Source organism: Chlorocebus sabaeus, chromosome 28, assembly GCF_047675955.1.
Source record: "Chlorocebus sabaeus isolate Y175 chromosome 28, mChlSab1.0.hap1, whole genome shotgun sequence".
NCBI classification, from domain to species: Eukaryota; Metazoa; Chordata; class Mammalia; order Primates; family Cercopithecidae; genus Chlorocebus; species Chlorocebus sabaeus.
The window spans coordinates 8,195,519-8,212,016 of record NC_132931.1 but is presented as its reverse complement, the minus strand read 5'-3'; the positions used below and the strand labels follow the sequence as shown (position 1 = coordinate 8,212,016).

At 50.6% G+C, this 16,498-nt stretch overlaps 1 protein-coding gene across 1 annotated transcript; it reads right to left on the bottom strand.

Moving 5' to 3' along the window:
• Nucleotides 1–2,530: 2,530 nt before the first annotated feature.
• Nucleotides 2,531–13,722, bottom strand: LOC140710588 (uncharacterized protein C9orf85-like). Its single transcript, XM_073012614.1, has 3 exons — nucleotides 13,667–13,722; nucleotides 11,981–12,148; nucleotides 2,531–3,122 (listed from the first exon to the last, which is right to left on the bottom strand). Exons 1-3 carry the CDS (start codon nucleotides 13,720–13,722, stop codon nucleotides 2,942–2,944), a joined length of 405 nt encoding a protein of 134 aa, XP_072868715.1. The 3' UTR covers nucleotides 2,531–2,941.
• Nucleotides 13,723–16,498: the final 2,776 nt, after the last annotated feature.

Here is a 16,498-nt window from a genome sequence, read left to right as displayed (position 1 = left end):
CTCCCAAAGTGCTTGGATTACAGGCGTGAGCCACCGTGCCCAGCCTGTTTCAGTTTTCATTGTCTTGTAGAGCATTTTACTATGTGTGTCGACCTTTTGTATTTCCTCTTCTGTGACTTGTCTGCCCATTTTTCTTTTCTGTACAAATCGTACAGAAAATTTGTCAGTTTCTAGCAATGCTTTAGAAGTATGCACTCTTTGACCCAGAATCCCACTTTTAGAAATTTGTCTTACATAAATCCTTACACAGGTGCACAGAGATATAGGTACTAGGATGTTCATTGCAGGAGCTTAGAGTTAGGGAAGAGGGGAAGGAAATGAGATAAATATCCACCAGTGGCAGAATGTATAGGTAAATTATGGTACATTCATACTATACAGTCACTGAAAAATGAAGGCTGTCTGCCTGTACTGACAGGGAGAGGTTTCTGTGACCCCCTAAAAAAAAAATAAAGTCCAGAAAAAGAAACATAGAATCCTCTGTGTGTGTGTGTGTGTGTGTTTTGTTTGTTTGTTTGTTTTCCTCAAGACAGAGTCTCACTCTGTCGTCCGGGCTGGAGAGGGGTGCACGATCTCGGTTCACTGCAACCTCCACCTCCTGGGTTCATGTGATTCTCCTGCCTCAACCTCCCGAGTAGCTGGGATTACAGGCGAACACCACCACCAGGCCGGGGTAATTTTTTGTATTTTTCGTAGAGATGGGATTTCACCATCTTGGCCAGGCTGGTCTTGAACTCCTGACCTCGTGATTTGCCCACCTAGGCCTCCTAAAGTACTGGGATTACAGGCATGAACCACCACGCCCAGCCGTTATTATTATTATTTTTTATGTCTCTTTGGGAGGCTGAGGTGGGAGGACCACTTGAGCCCAGGAGTTCCAGAGTAGCTTGGGCAACATAGCAAGACCCTGTCTCTATAAAAAATAATTTTTAGGCCAGGCGCAGTCGCTTACGCCTGTAATCCCAGCAGTTTGGGAGGCCGAGGTGGGTGGATCACGAGGTCAGGAGTTCAAGACCAGCCTGACCAAGATGGTGAAACCCCGTCTCTCCTAAAAATACAGAATTAGCTGGGTTTGGTGGTGGGCACTTGTAATCCCAGCTACTTGGGAGGCTGCAGCAGAGAATTGCTTAAACCCAGGAGGCAGAGGTTGCAGTGAGCCCAGATCGTGCCACTGCACTCCAGCCTGAGTGACAGAGCAAGACTCCATCTCAGAAAAAGAAAAAAGTAATAATAAAAATTTTTAAAAATTATTAGGCCAGTTGCGGTGGCTCACGCCCGTAATCCCAGCACTTTGGGAGGCTAAGGCAGGCAGATCACTTGAGGTCAGGAGTTTGAGACCAGCCTGGCCAACATGGCGAAACCCCGTTTCTACTAAAATATAAAGTTAGCCAGGCTGAGGCACGAGAATTGCTTGAACCTGGGAGGCAGAGGTTGCAGTGAGCCAAGATCACGCCACTGCACTCCAGTCTGGTGACAGAGTGAGACTCTGTATTTAAAAAAAAAAAAAAAAGTAGGTGTGGTGGTGTGTGCCTGTAGTTCCAGCTACCTAGGAGGCTGAGGCAGGAGGATTTTTGGAGCCCAGGAGTTCAAGACCAGCCTGGGCAACACAACAAGACCCCATCTCTAACAACAACAACAATTAGCTGAGCATGGTAGCGTGGGCCTCTGGTCCCAGCGACTTGGGAGGCTGAAGTGGCAGGATTGCTTGACTCCAGGAGGTCAAGGCTGTAGTAAGCCATAATTGCACCACTGCATTCCAGAGCCTGGGCAACAGAATGAGAGCATATCTTAAAAAAAAAAAAAAAAAAAAAAAAAAAACAGGGTCAGCGGGCTGTGAGTGGAGATTGAGGACTTTCCTGCCAGCAACCTGAGTGCCCCAGCACGCTGTTTTTAGGCTGTTCAGCAGATCGGGGTTTTTTCCTTCTTCTTCCTGATGGGTTCTCTGTGACATGAGATATTTCGACAGCCAGCCCACTTTAAGCTAAGAAGTTCTATACTGGAAAAAAAAAAAATCTACATGTCCACACAGGATCAGTTAGGGGGTGATTAATTTCGTGTAAGAAAAGATGACACCTCACCTAAGTAGTTGATATTCCTTTTCAACAGCAATCTCATTATTCTCAAAACAAGATTATATCCACCATTTCAACACCACATCCATTGGGAATAGAGCAGTGTACCTCAGTCTAATCTGGCCAGCTGGCGCTCCAATTTGGGGGGTGTATTTTATGTTCCTCACCGCAGAAATCTCCAAGTGTGGATCTCATTACTTGAAGAAGGTGCCATGGGCATCTTAAACCATGCTCCGTTTTAGCACGCCCGCTTCTGTGCAGACACGCTCACCACATTCTTCGGGAAGCCCGGAGGGTGTCTATTCCAAGAAGGTTGTGTCACAGGTAGAAATGTTTTCCTTATACCTGAGGCTGTTGGATGCAGGGTGTCATTCTGAAAATCCTAAACCAGGCAGGCAGCACACACCCACAGTCCCAGCTACTTGGGAGGCTGAGATGGGGAGGGTGGAGGGGATTGCTTGAGCCCAGGAGCTCGAGGTTGCAATGAGCTCTGATTGTACCACTGCACTCCAGCCTGGGTGATCCAGCAAGGCCCTGTCTCAAACAAACAAACAAACAAACAAACAAAAGGCCAGACACAGTGGCTCACGCCTGTGATCCAAACACTTTGGGAGGCCAAGGTGGGCAGATCACAAGGTCAGGAGTTCAAGACCAGCCTGACCACTATGGCAAAACCCCCGTCTCTCACTAAAAACACAAAAATTAGCTGGGCATGGTGGCGGGCACCTGTAATCCCAGCTACTTAGGAGGATGAGGCAGGAGAATCGCTTGAACCTGGGATGGGGAGGTTCAAGTGGTTCAAAAAAAAAAAAAAGGAAAATTCTGAATCTTTGAGATTCCAACCAAGACTACAACTCATGCTCCAGGGACTATCCTAGGTGCAGGGATGCACTGTGCAGGCTGTGGGGTGAGACAGTGGGAAGAGATACCATCAAGAAACAAGGCCAGGTGTGGCAGCTCACGCCTGTAATCCCAGCACTTTGAGAGGCTGAGGCAGGTGGATCACCTGAGATCAGGAGTTTGAGACCAGCCTGACCAACATGGGGAAACCTCGCCTCTACTAAAAATACAAAAATTAGCCGAGCACGGTGGTGGGCACCTGTAATCCCAACTACTTGGGAGGCTGAGGCAGGAGAATCACTTAAACCCAGGAGGCAGAGGTTGCAGTGAGCCGAGATCATGCCTCTGGACTCCAGCCTGGTTGACAGAGTGAAACTCTGTCTTAAAAAAAAAGAAAGAAAGAAAGAAGGAAAGCAAGCAAGCAAGCCACCCCGTCAGGTGTGATGGTGGGCACTACTTGGGAGGCGGAAGCAGGAGAATCACTTGAACCCCGGAGGCAGAGGTTGCAGTGAGCCACTGCACTCCAGCCTGGGCGACAGAGCTAGACTCTGTCAAAAAAAAAAAAAAAAAAAAAAGGATCCCAATGATTGGGAAAATGGAATGCACCGGGAAGGTTAAGCAATCAATATCCCCTGACTCACTTCAAGGGCACTGGAGTCCCACTCATAGTCCACCAGCGGCACAGCCTGCATACGCCCCCACCCCAGCCTATAGCAGGCACGGAGGTAGGCGGGTCCCCAGGTAAGCATTGTCCTGGATGTCCCTACTTTAGCCAGCTCCTGCCCAAATACCACCTCTCCACCGTCACCACCCGCAAATATTTACATCCTGTTTATGCCCAGGCCTCCCAGGGCCTCAGTTTTCATGAATAAAATATGAGTTTCTAGGCCGAGCCAAGAAGGAAAGAAACCCCCGACAGCTGCTAGGAACCAGAAGCAGTTTAATGTTTCGGTTGCTGTCGCCTCCCGCGTGGTATTTGGAGGAAATTTTAATTGGCCTTTCAAGGTGACTTGGCAGGGAGACTTTGCTTTTCCCTTCTTCTCCTTTCTTCTGTTCTCTTCTCCTTTCTTCTGTTCTCTTCTGTTCTCTTCTGTTCTCTTCTCTTCTCTCCTCTCCTCTTCTCTTCTCTCTCTTTTTTTGAGACGGAGTCTCGCTCTGTCGCCCAGGCTGCAGTGCAGTGGCGCGATCTCAGCTCACTGCAAGCTCCGCCTCCCAGGTTCATGCCATTCTCCTGCCTCAGCCTCCGGAGTAGCTGGGACTACAGGCGCCCGCCACCACGCCCGGCTATTTTTTTGTTTTTGTTTTTTTTTTGTAGAGACGGGGTTTCACCGTGTTAGCCAGGATATCTCGATCTCCTGGCCTCGTGATCCGCCCGCCTCGGCCTCCCAAAGTGCTGGGATTACAGGCATGAGCCACTGCACTCAGTCTATTTATTTATTTTCGAGACAGAGTCTCATTCTGTTGCCCTGGCTGGACTGCAGTAGCATGATCATAGCTCACTCCTTGAACTCCTGGACTCAAGCCATCCTCTCACCTCACCCTCCTGAGTAGCTGGGACTAGAGGCTCGCACCACTGCACCTGACTTAGTCCTATTTTTATAGATGAGAAAAGTGGAGTGAAGCCGGAAGAGATTTGCCTCAAACCAGGAACCCAGCAAGTGCCTCGGGAGGGATTTGAACCACCAGGCCGGGACTTCTAACCTCCACTGCCTCCTGGACTGCCTTTCATTTTAATTTTTTCTTTTTTCTTTTAATTGAGATGGAGTCTCAGGCTGTCACCCAGGCTGGAGTGCAGTGGTGCAATCTCGGCTCACTGCAACCTCTGCCTCCTGGGTTCAAGTGATTCTCCTGCCTCAGCTTCCCAAGTAGCTGGAATTACAGGCGCCCACCACCAAATCCGGCTGATTTTTGTATTTTCGGTAGAGAAGGATTTTCACTATGTTGGCCAGGCTCGTTTCGAACTCCTGACCTCAAATGATCCACCCTTGAGCCACCCTGCCTGGCATCATTTTAAATTCTAATCTAAATAAAAAGTGCTCCAACTTTCCCTCCTTTTCAAAGTGATGTCACCGTGTCAGCAACCTGAAGAAATCGTTCTTATGGGAAAGAAAGTTCTGGTTTAAGATTGCTGATGGAAAACAAAACAGGAAGTCAAGCATTCCCAGCTGACATAGACCATCTGGGAACGTACTAGAATCAGTCCTGCTGTGGGCCAGGCTGTGCGGTGTGTGCTTTACCCTGGCTTCAGCGGAGAGAGGAGAGACGAGAGGGATTCAAGACTGCAGACAGCCCTGAGCCAGATCTGTCCTCCCAGGGGAGTGAAGGATGGACCGTGGCCACGTCTGGGCTGAACCAGGAGGCATGGACAGGAAGCTAGAACGGCAGAGACCAGAGGGGCCGCCATGCTAATAGGGAAGTGGTGTGGCTGGGGGGTGGGGCTGCAGACCTCAGGTTCGGGGAATGAGTCAACAGTCAGGGCGTTTGCACCAAAGGAAGGATGGAAAGTCTGCTGGCCCTGGCTGGTTAGACACTAGGAATGCCCTGTGGTTTCCTAACCTCCACTCCAGCCTCTGGTACAAACAAATACAGTGGCAATCCTCACTCTGTGTGAGTAACAATCCCTGTACTCTACTGAACACTTGCAGCGAGCCAGGCACTGTGAGAGGAGCCCTATAAAAAAAGGAGATCTCGGCCAGGCACGGTGGCTCACGCCTGTAATCCCAGTATTTTGGGAGGCTGAGGCAGGCAGATCACCTGAGGTCGGGAATTTGACACCAGTCTGGCCAACATGGTGAAACTTCATCTCTACTAAAAATGCAAAATTAGCTGGACGTGGTGGTGGGTGCCTGTAATCCCAGCTACTAGGGAGGCTGAGGCAGGATAATTGCTTGAACCCAGGAGGTAGAGGTTGCAGTGAGCCAAGACTGTGCCATTTCACTCCAGCCTGGGCAACAAGAGCAAAATTTCATCAAAAAAAAAAAACAAAAAAAACCCAGTTTTTGTAGAGATGGGGGTCTTGCTATGTTGCCCTGGATGGTCTCAAACTCCTGGCTTCAAGTGATGCTCCAGCCTTGGTCTCACAAAGCCCTGGGAAAGGCATGAGCCATGATGCCTGGACACAGGACTGAGATTCTATATTTTTTTCCAATAGTCTTTTTTTTTCTTCCTTTTTCTGGTTTCCAGTGGCATTGGATTTTGCTTTATTTTATTTTATTTTATTTCATTTTTTAAGATGGAATCTCACTCTGTAGTTCAGACTGGAGTGCAGTGGCATGATTTTGGCTCACTGCAACCTCTGCCTCCTGGGTTCAAGCCATTCTCCTACCTCAGTCTCCTGAGTAGCTGGGATTACAGGCACAGGCCACCACACCTGGCTAATTTTTATATTTTTAGTAGAGACGAGGTTTCACCATGTTGGCCAGGCTGGTTTCGAACTCCTGACCTCAGGTGATCCACCTGCCTCCACCTCCCAAAGTGTTGGGATTACAGGCATGAGCCACCACACCTGGACTTAACTCAATTTTTTTTTTTCTTATTTTTTTTTGACCTTGAGGATGAGGATTCTAAGCGAGGCTGCACCACCCCATCCCATATCCTCTGTCTTTAAAAAAACACCCTTGGGGCCGGGCACAGTGACTCACCCCTGTAATCCCAGGACTTTGAGAGGCGGAGGTGGGTGGATCATGAGGTCAGGAGATGGAGACCATCCTGCCTAACACGGTGAAAACCCATCTCTATTAAAAATACAAAAAATTAGCCGGGCATGGTGGCGTGCACCTGTAGTACCAGCTACTTGGAAGTCTGAGGCAGGAGAATCGCTTGAACAGGAAGGCGGAGGTTGCAGTGAGCTGAGATGGCACCACTGCACTCCAGCCTGGGAGACAGAGTGAGATTCCGTCTCAAAAAAAAACCCCAAAAAACAAAAAAACAAACCAAAAAAAACACCCTTGGGCTGCCTGTGTCTGATTTCCCAGGGAGTTCCCTGGGACCTGAGTCTGATGTGTCACCTGATTTCTTATTTGAGGCAAAAAAAAGTAGGGACAGGGATGAGGAGTTCCAAGTATCTGTGGCCTCAGCCTGGTTGGACGGTGGGTAGGAGAAGGAAAGAGTATTCCGGAGAACCAGTTGCAGCCATGGGCGGTTTCCTGGGGAAACAGGATTCATGGATTCTTTTTTTGTTTGTTTGTTTGAGACAGAATCTCCCTCTGTTGCTCAGAGTAAGAGAAGTGGCCACTGCAACCTCAACCAAGCGATTCTCCTGCCTCAGCCTCCTGAGTAGCTGGGATTACAAGGCGTGTGCCACCTTGCCCAGCTAATTTTTGTATTTTTAGTAGACAGGGTTTCACCATTTTGGCCAGGCTGGTCTCAAACTCCTGACCTCAAGTGATCTGCGTCCCTTGGCCTCCCAAAGTGCTGGGATTACAGGCGTGAGCCACGGCACCCGACCGACCCCAAATCCACATTTTTTTTTTTTTTTTTTGAGAGGGAATCTCGCTCTGTCCTCCAGACTGGAGTGCAGTTGCGCAATCTCGGCTCACTGCAAGCTCCGCCTCCCGGGTTCCCGCCATTCTCCTGCCTCAGCCCCCCGAGTAGCTGGGATTACAGGTGCCCGCCACCACGCCCGGCTAATTTTTTGTATTTTTTAGTAAAGGCGGGGTTTCACCGTGTTAGATAGGATGGTCTGGATTTCCTGACCCCGTGATCTGCCCACCTCGGCCTCCCAAAGTGCTGGGATTACAAGCGTGAGCCACGGCGACAGGCCCACAGTTTTGTTTTTGTTGTTTTGAGATGAAGTCTCACTCTGTTGCCCAGGCTGGAGTGCAGTGGCGGGATCTCCGCTCACTGCAAACTCTGCCTCCCGGGTTCAAGCGATTCCCCTGCCTCAGCCTCCCTAGTAGCTGGGACTACAGGCTGGTGCCACCGCGCCAGGCTAATTTTTCTTTTTTTTTTTTGTATTTTAGTAGAGACGGGGTTTCACCATGTTGGCCAGGATGGTCTTGATTTCCTGACCTTGTGATCCACCCGCCTTGGCCTCCCAAATTGCTGGGATTACAGGCGTGAGCCACTGCGCCTAGCCCAAACCCACACTCTTAAGAAGGCTGGAATATGACTTTGGAAGAAAAGCTTGGGTTGTGTTTGCAGGGACATGCACCTGCCTGCAGGGGGCACTGTGGTTGGCTGCCGGCAGAGCACATGCAGGGAAGGAGACCAGGGCCAAGGAGGGCACGCCCAGAGTAGAGGACCTGCAGAGCCAGGCTCACTGGTGGGACCCAAAGGTGCAGGAGGCCAGGGCCCAGGGGCACAGTTGGTCCTTGGAGAAGGTCCCAAGCTGAGCTGGCTACCACCTCCACCCCCGCCACCAAGCAAGGCAGGGATCATTTCACAGCCCACCACATCCAGACATGCAGCTGTTCTGGTCCAAGAAGCCCACATAAGTAGAGGGGCTTCCTTTACTGCCTCTGTTTCCCTCTCCATCTCCAGGGGACCTGTGTTGGGTTCCCGGCATCTCCAGATTGCCACAGATAACCTTTAATTCCCTGTTTCCTAAAATGAAGACATTGAATCGAAATGTTCCAGGGTCCTCTAGCATCCTAACATACTGATTTGTGTCATTTATAGATTTGTTATTTAAAGCAAGTATGTCTCACTCTAAGTTACTTTCCCTGAAAACTCGGATTAAAAATAAATCTGTATTTTAAATGCATAACGACAGCTTATTTACCACTCTTCTGAAATTACTTTGCAAAGTGAAGGATCACTTTGTAAAGTGAACAAATTTAATTTTAACAGAAAAAAAAAAAAAAAAAAAGCAGCGGCTGGGCGTGGTAGCTCTTGCCTATAGTCCCAGCTATTTGGGAGGCTGAGGCGGGTGGATCACGAGGTCAATAGTTCAAAACCAGCCTGGCCAACATGGTGAAACCTCATCTCTACTAAAAATACAAAAATTAGCTGGGTGTGGTGGCGCACGCCTGTAGTCCCAGCTACTCGGGAGGCTGAGGCAGGAGAATTGCTTGAACCCGAGAGACGGAGGTTGCAGTGAGCCGAGATCGTGCCACTGTATTCCAGCCTGGGCGACAGAGCAAGACTCTGTCTCAAAAAAAAAAAAAAAAAAAAGAAAAGAAAATAAAAAAAGAAAGAAAAGCAAAGGAAAGAAAACCAAAATTCAGTTAAGCAGGTATGTTTAGGGAGGGGAGGGAATGGAGAGGGGAAACTAGGGGATTCGAAGGTACTTGGAAAGTTCTATTTTTTAAGCCAGGCGTCCTTCACATAGATGTGTATTTTCTTATCCTAAAGTCATGCCTATACATCGTAGAACCACTTCATATGCACGTTATTTTGTAATCTAAACCAAGCGCAATTTACCATGCACGTACACCTCCCCCGCCTCATCTTCCAAACCAAGGACCGGGATGGCTGGGGAAGAAACCTGTATAAAAGTCGCCCAGCGGAGCTGGGAACAGAACCCAGGACTAGACCCCACCCCACTCCACCCTGACTTAGAGACCTCCACCCCACCCCACCCTGAACAAGAAACCACTCAACCCCCCCATCTGTACCCTGGTTTAGAGACCTCACCACCCCCCACTCTTACCTAGAGACCCCCCACCCATACTCTGGCTTAGAGACCCCACTCCACCCCACCCCCACCCTGACCTACAGACCCCCAACCCCACCCATACCCTGGCTTGGAGACCTCACCGCCCCCTTCACCGACCTGGAGCCTCCGCTGTGACTGGGGTCTTAATGTTTCCATGGGTCTTCTGGGTGCGAATCCCAAACCCAGGGCAAAGGGGCCAGAGGGATGACCAGTCTCCAGCCCCAGCACTCCCTTCCTGATGGGGAGTTGTCAGGAATGTCAGTGGGGAGAGGGGACTCACGACACACCGGCTTTCTTTGCTGGGCCTCAGGCCGACAAGAAACTTGGAGAGACAGAAGCTTGCCGCTGAGTGTGGGCAGGCAGGCAGCCTCGATGCAGTGGAGGAGTTGCTGTGCTAGATACTGTTGGGCACCTTTTTTTTTCTTTTTTAAAGACAGACCCCCTGTCACTGAGGCTGGAGCGCAGTGGCACGATCTTGGCTCGCTGCAGCCTCCACCTCCCAACCTAAAAGCTGTTCTCCTGCCTCAGGCTCCCAAGTAGGTGGGATTACAGGTGTGTGCCAACATGCCTGACTAATTCTTGTATTTTTGGTAGAGATGGGGTTTCACCATATTGGCCAGGCTGGTCTCGAACTCCTGACTTCAGGTAATCCACCCACCTCGGTCTCTCAAACTGCTGGGATTACAGGTTTGAGCCACCGCACCCAGACTTTTTTTTTTTTTTTTTTTAAGACAGGGTCTTGGTCGGGCGCGGTGGCTCACGCCTGTAATCCCAGCACTTTGGGAGGCCGAGGTGGGCGGATCACAAGGTCAGGAGATCGAGACCACGGTGAAACCCCATCTCTATTAAAAATACAAAAAATTAGCCGGGCACGGTGGCGGGCACCTGTAGTCCCAGCTACTCAGGAGGCTGAGGCAGGAGAATGGCGTGAACCCAGGAGGCGGAGCTTGCAGTGAGCCAAGATCGCGCCACTGCACTCCAGCCTGGGCGACAGAGCCAGACTCTGTCTCTAAATAAATAAATAAATAAATAAATAAATAAATAAATAAATTTTAAAAAGACAGGGTCTTACTGTGTCGCCCAGGCTGGAGCGCAGTGGTGTGATCTCGGCTCACTGCAACCTCCACCTCCTGGGTTCAAGTGATTCTTGTGCCTCAGCATCCCAAGAAGCTGGGTTTACAGCAAGTGCCACTGCACCCGGCTAATTTTTCTATTGCTCTTCAGTGGTGCCTGTAGTCAGCTGGACGGGCTCCAGGGGCCTGGGAAAGGACGGGGCGGGGCTCCAAATGCCCTTCATGCTCCCCAGTGCATCTCCTCCTTTCCAGATCTTCCTTTAGCTCCGTGTTTGCATATCTTCCACTGACTCATCGACTGCCAAAGTGGAAGAATGGAATCGCAGGAAGCTGCATTTGGGAAGGCTGCAGAGCCTGGTCCCCAGATCTGCTGTCCTCCCACCAGCATAGTCACAAATGACGTTTGCAAGTGTGACACAGTCCCGTGGAAATTCCTGGTGCATGAGTCAGCTTGGGCTGCCATAGTAAAATACCACAGGCTGAGTGGCTCAAACCACAGAAAGTTATTTTCTCACAGTTCTGGAGGCTGGAAGTCCAAGGTCAAGGTGTTGGCGGGGTTGGTTGCTCCTGAGGCCTCTCTCCTTGGCTTGCAGGCGGCTGCCTTCTTGATCTGTCCTCATATGGCCTTCCTCTGTGCATGCAAATTCCTGGTGCTTCCTCTGCCTGCCTTCCTTCTTTTCTTCCTTCCTTCCTTCCTTCCTTCCTTCCTTCCTTCCTTCCTTCCTTCTTCCTTCCTTTCTCTCTCTCTCTTCCTTCCTCTCTTTCTTTTCTCTCTCTTTCTTTCCTTTCCTTCCTTTCTTCTTTCCTTTCCTTCCTTCCTTCCTTCTTTCTTTCCTTCCTTCCTTCCTCCTTCCTTCCTCTCTCTCTCTTCCTTCCTCTCTCTCTTTTCTCTCTCTTTCCCTTCCTTCCTTCCTTCTTTCCTTTCCTTCCTTCCTTCCTTTCTTCCCTCCCTCCCTCCCTCCCTCCCTCTCTCTCTCTCTCTCTCTCTCTCTCTCTCTCTCTCTTTCTTTCTTTCTTTCTTTCTTTCTTTCTTTCTTTCTTTCTTTCTTTCTTTCTTTCTTTCTTTCAAGACAGGGTCTCCCTCTGTTGCAGTGGCACAGTCATGGTTCACTGCAGTCTTGAACTCAACCAATCCTCTGGCCTCAGTCTGCTGAGTGGCTGGGACTATAGGCGTGCACCACCATGCCTGACTAATTTGTTCATTTTGGTAGAAACAGGGTCTCACTATGTTGCCCAGGCTGGTTTCAAGCTCCTGGCCTCAAGTAGTCCTCCCACCTTGGCCTCTCAAAGTGTTGGAATCACAAGGCTGGGTGCAGTAGCTCAGTAATCTCAGCACATTGAGAGGCCGAGGTGGGCAGGTCAGCAGTTTAAGACCAGCCTGGCCAACATGGTGAAACCCCGTCTCTACTAAAAACACAAAAATTAGCTGAGCATGGTGGCGGGCGCCTGTAATCCCAGCTACTTGGGAGGCTGAGGCAGGAGAATCGCTTGAACCTGGGAGACAGGGGTTGCAGTGAGCTGAGATCCTACCACTGAACTCCAGCCTGGGCGACAGAGTGAGACTCCTTCTCAAACAAACAAATAAACAAACAAAGTGTTGGGATTACAGGTGTGAGCCACTGCACTCAGCCTCCTCTTCTCTTTTTTTTTTGGTTTTTTTTTGAGACAAGGTCTCTCTCTGCTGCCTAGTCTGGAGTGTGATCATAGCTCATTGCAGCCTCGAACTCCTGGGCTCAAGCAATCCTCCCACTTCAGCCTCCTGCATAGCTGGTACTACAGGCATGCACCATCACACTCAGCTAATTTTTTAATTTTTTAGAGACGGGGTTTCACTGTGTTGCCTAGGCTGATCTCAAACTCCTGGCCTCGAGTGATCCTCTCACCTCGACCTTCCAAAGTACTGGGATTACAGGCGTGAGTCACCACACCCGGCTGGAGCCCAAGTCTTCTGACCCTCTGGTTAGCCTTCTAAAAGGCTCATCTCCTATGTTCTCTTCTCAGCCTGCAATTTGAGGTCCTGGCATCAGGCTACTGGGAGCAGACGCAGGACCTTAGGCTGATGTCAACATTCCTTCATGCATCCAGTGGCACACAAGGGTGACCTGGACTGATGGACCATGCCCTTGGCGTGTTCACGGTCTGGAGGTGGGGCGATTCCCAAAGGGTTAGAATTACTCTGGGAACCTCAGTTTGCAATGTCGGCTGTGAGTCCAGAGTTGCAAACAGGTCAATGAGCGAGCAGAAAGGACTGTGAGGTCCGAGACCACACTCTGGTGTACCTCCCTGCACGGGGCACCAGTCCAGTGACCCTGCAGGGAGGGTGGAGGGGAAGCCTTAACGAAAGAGAAAAAAAAAACAGCAGCAGCACGGTTGGGCGCCGTGGCTCGCGCCTGTAATCCCAGCACTTTGGGAGCCCAAGGCGGGTGGATCACGAGGTCAGGAGATCAAGACTATCCTGGCTAATACGGTGAAACCCCATCTCTACTAAAAAAATACAAAAAATGGCCGGGCGCGGTGGCTCAAGCCTGTAATCCCAGCACTTTGGGAGCCCAAGGCGGGTGGATCACGAGGTCAGGAGATCGAGACCATCCTGGCTAATACGGTGAAACCCCGTCTCTACTAAAAATACAAAAAACTAGCCGGGTGAGTTGGCGGGCGCCTGTAGTCCCAGCTACTCGGGAGGCTGAGGCAGGAGAATGGCATGAACCCGGGAGGCAGAGTTTACAGTGAGCTGAGATCCGGCCACTGCACTCCAGCCTGGGCGACAGAGCGAGACTCCGTCTCAAAAAAAAAAAAAATACAAAAAATTAGCTGGGCGTGGTGGCGGGCGACTGTAGTTCCAGCTACTTGGGAGACTGAAGCAGGAGAATGGCGTGAACCTGGGAGGTGGAGATTGCAGTGAGCCAAGATCGTGCCACTGCACTCCAGCCTGGGCGACAGAGTGAGACTCCGTCTCAAAAAAAAAAAAAAAAAAAAAGGCAGCAGCACATGATGGGGAAACTGAGTCACGGAGCAGGCCCCAGGAGGGTTTATGTAGAAGCTGCCTTCAGCTCCAGGGTAGAGGGGGACAGGCACCAGCTCACTGATGACATTCATAGACATCCTCCTGCCAAAGACGCAAAAACTTCACTTTGGCCATTTCCTCCTCCTTGCTAAATCTTTTTTTTTTTTTTTTTTTTTTTTTTTTTTTTTTTTTTTTGAGATGAGGTCTTGCTCTGTCACCCAGGCTGAAGTACAGTGGCATAATCATGGCTTACTGTAGCCTCAACCTCCTGGCTCAAGCAATCCTCATGCCTCAGCCTCCCGAGTAGCTGGGACTGCAGGTGGGCACCACCAGACCCGGCTAATTTTCTAATTTTTTTGTAGACATGGGGTCTTGCTATGTTGCCCAGGCTGGTCTTGAACTCCTGGGCTCAAGTGATCCTCCTGCCTCAGCCTCCCAAAGTGCTGGGATTACAGGTGTGCGCCATTGTGCCTGGCCTTTGCTAAATCTTTTATCAGAGCTGACCACTCTGGACCAAGATCGTGGCGTCTTCTTCTTGCCCAATCAGCAAGAAAAGGCGAGGGTGAAATGCTTTGTACAGGAACAGTCCCTCTGCCCTGCACTACCTGACAGGTGTCCCCCCCACTTTTTTTTTTTTTTTTTTTTTTGAGCTGGAGTTTCGCTCTTATTGCCCAGGCTGGAGTGCAATGGTGTGATCTTGGCTCACTGCAGCCTCCGCCTCCCGGGTTCAAGCAATTCTTCTGCCTTAGCCTCCTAAGTAGCTGGGATTACAGGCACCAGCCACCACACCCAGGTAATTCATTTTTTATTATTTATTTATTTATTTATTTATTTATTTATTTATTTATTTTGAGGCAGAGTCTCTCTCTGTCACCGAGGCTGGAGTACAGTGGAGCAATCTTGGCTCACTGCAAGCTTTGCCTCCTGGGTTCATGCCATTCTCCTGCCTCAGCCTCCTGAGTAGCTTGGACTACAGGCGCCCGCCACCATGCCCAGGGAATTTTTATATTTTTAGTAAAGACGGGGTTTCACCATGTTGTGGTCTCAAGCTCCTGACCTCAGGTGATCTGCCCTCCTCAGCCTCCCAAAGTGCTGGGATTACAGGTGTGAGCCACCCACCCAGCCTAATATCCCTTTAAGGACACAAAAGAATGTTGATTTTCACAGTGGGACAGCAGGCTTGGAAAAACAAGCATGTCCTTGTCCCTGGCCCTGTGAGGCTTGGCTAATTACCCCCTGCCAGGACACTGGGAGCTTTCAGAGGCAGACAGCTAAGGTCCGCCTTGCACCTCAACTGCAGGCAGCAAAACTCTTGTCCCAGCGTCAGAGGCGTCAGGGGCTGGAGGCCCTTGGGTTGCTGGGAGGAGACTGAAACCCAGAGTGTGGGGATCCCGTTCTCGATGACTTGGTTTTTCTCAGCTCACACCTAAGGTCCAGACTGTTTCCTCCCATCTGTCACCATGCAGTCCCCACATGGCCTAGCGAACCAGGCTTCAGACTAAAATTCGTCTCTCCCCTGCCTAGAACCCTCCAGGGCTCCCCACTGCCCTTAGGAAAAAGCCCAGTTTTACAGCCCAGCCATACAAGGCCCTCCCTGACTGAGTCCTGCCACTCCTCTGCCCTCATCTCAGTCCCCATTCCCTGGCCGCTTGAGCTCTTCAAGGTTCTTCCCACCGTCACCCTCTGCCTGCCACATCCGTCCTTCAAGGCACACCTAGGCTGTCACCTCCTCCAGGAAGCCGCCCGTAAGCTCCACACTTAAAGAATTAAATGTCTGTGGCCCAGGCCAGTTGCGGTGGCTCACACCTGTACTCCCAGCCCTTTGGGAGGCCGAGGCAGGCGGATCACCTGAGGTCGGGAGTTTGAGACCAGCCTGACCAACATGGAGAAACCCCGTCTCTACTAAAAATACAAAATGAGTCGGGCATGGTGGTGCATGCCTGTAATCCCAGCTACTCGGGAGGCTGAGGCATGAGAATTGCTTGAATCTGGGAGGCGGAGGTTGCGGTGAGCCAAGATTGCACCATTGCACTCCAGCCTGAGCGACAAGAGTGAAACTCTGTCTCAAAAAACCAACCAACCAACCAAACAAATGAACAAACACACAAATGTTTGTGGCCCAGGCCAGGTGTAATGGCTCACCCCTATAATCCCAGCACTTTGGGAGGCTGAAGGTGGTTGGATCACCTGAGGTCAGCAGTTTGAGACCAGCCTGGCCAGCATGGCGAAACCTCGTCTCTACCCAAAACACAAAAATTAGCTAGGTGTGGTGGCGGGCACCTGTAATTTCAGCTACTCAGGAGGCTGAGGCAGGAGAATCACTTGAACCCAGGAGGTGGAAGTTGCAGCGAGCCCAGACTGTGCCACTGCACTCCAGCCTGGGTGACAGAGCGGGACTCCATCTCAAAAAAAAAAAAAAAAAAAAAGTATCAGAAGGATGCAAAAGAACCCAGAAGAGATGCTCCCTTAGACCTGGCCTGGGAGAGAAAGTGTGGTCTTGCAGAGGTGTCCCGGGAGCAGTCCTACAGGAATCAGGGGAGAAAGAGTCCAGCCTGGCCCAGGGCAGTGTCCCCAGCAGACAGCTCCTGGAAACTCAGAATAAACAAGCTTCAGGGCGTGTCACTGCCTTGGACCGGGTGACATAACACACAGATGTGCAACCACAGGACTCAGGGACTGTGGGGCTAAGTGAGGAATGGCAGCTGTGGAGGATGGCCTTGAGGCTGGAAACTGACGGACTCCAGAGGGGCCCTTAGCCAGCACCTTTTAGAAACTTCCCCTGGCAAAGAGGAAGCTGGGAGTGTGTGGCCCAGCCTGGAACCCAGGGAGGAAGTGACCCCAGGGTGAGTGGAGGCCATGAGCACTTAAGGCTTTGGGGAGCAGTGATGTCCATCCCAGCGGGAGTCACACC

What these genes read in the sequence shown, in the direction of transcription:
- LOC140710588 (XM_073012614.1), bottom strand. Translation starts at nt 13,722, where the DNA reads ATGGCCAAAGTGAAGTTTTTGCGTCTTTGGCAGGAGGATGTCTATGAA. An exon ending in GATGTCTATGAATGTCATCA is followed by an intron (nt 12,149 to 13,666) that starts GTGAGCTGGTGC and finishes TTGTTTGAGAAG; the next exon opens with GAGTCTCACTCTGTCGCCCA. An exon ending in GTGTTTTTAGTAGAGACGGG is followed by an intron (nt 3,123 to 11,980) that starts GTTTCACCATGT and finishes AGTAGAGGCGAG; the next exon opens with GTTTCCCCATGTTGGTCAGG.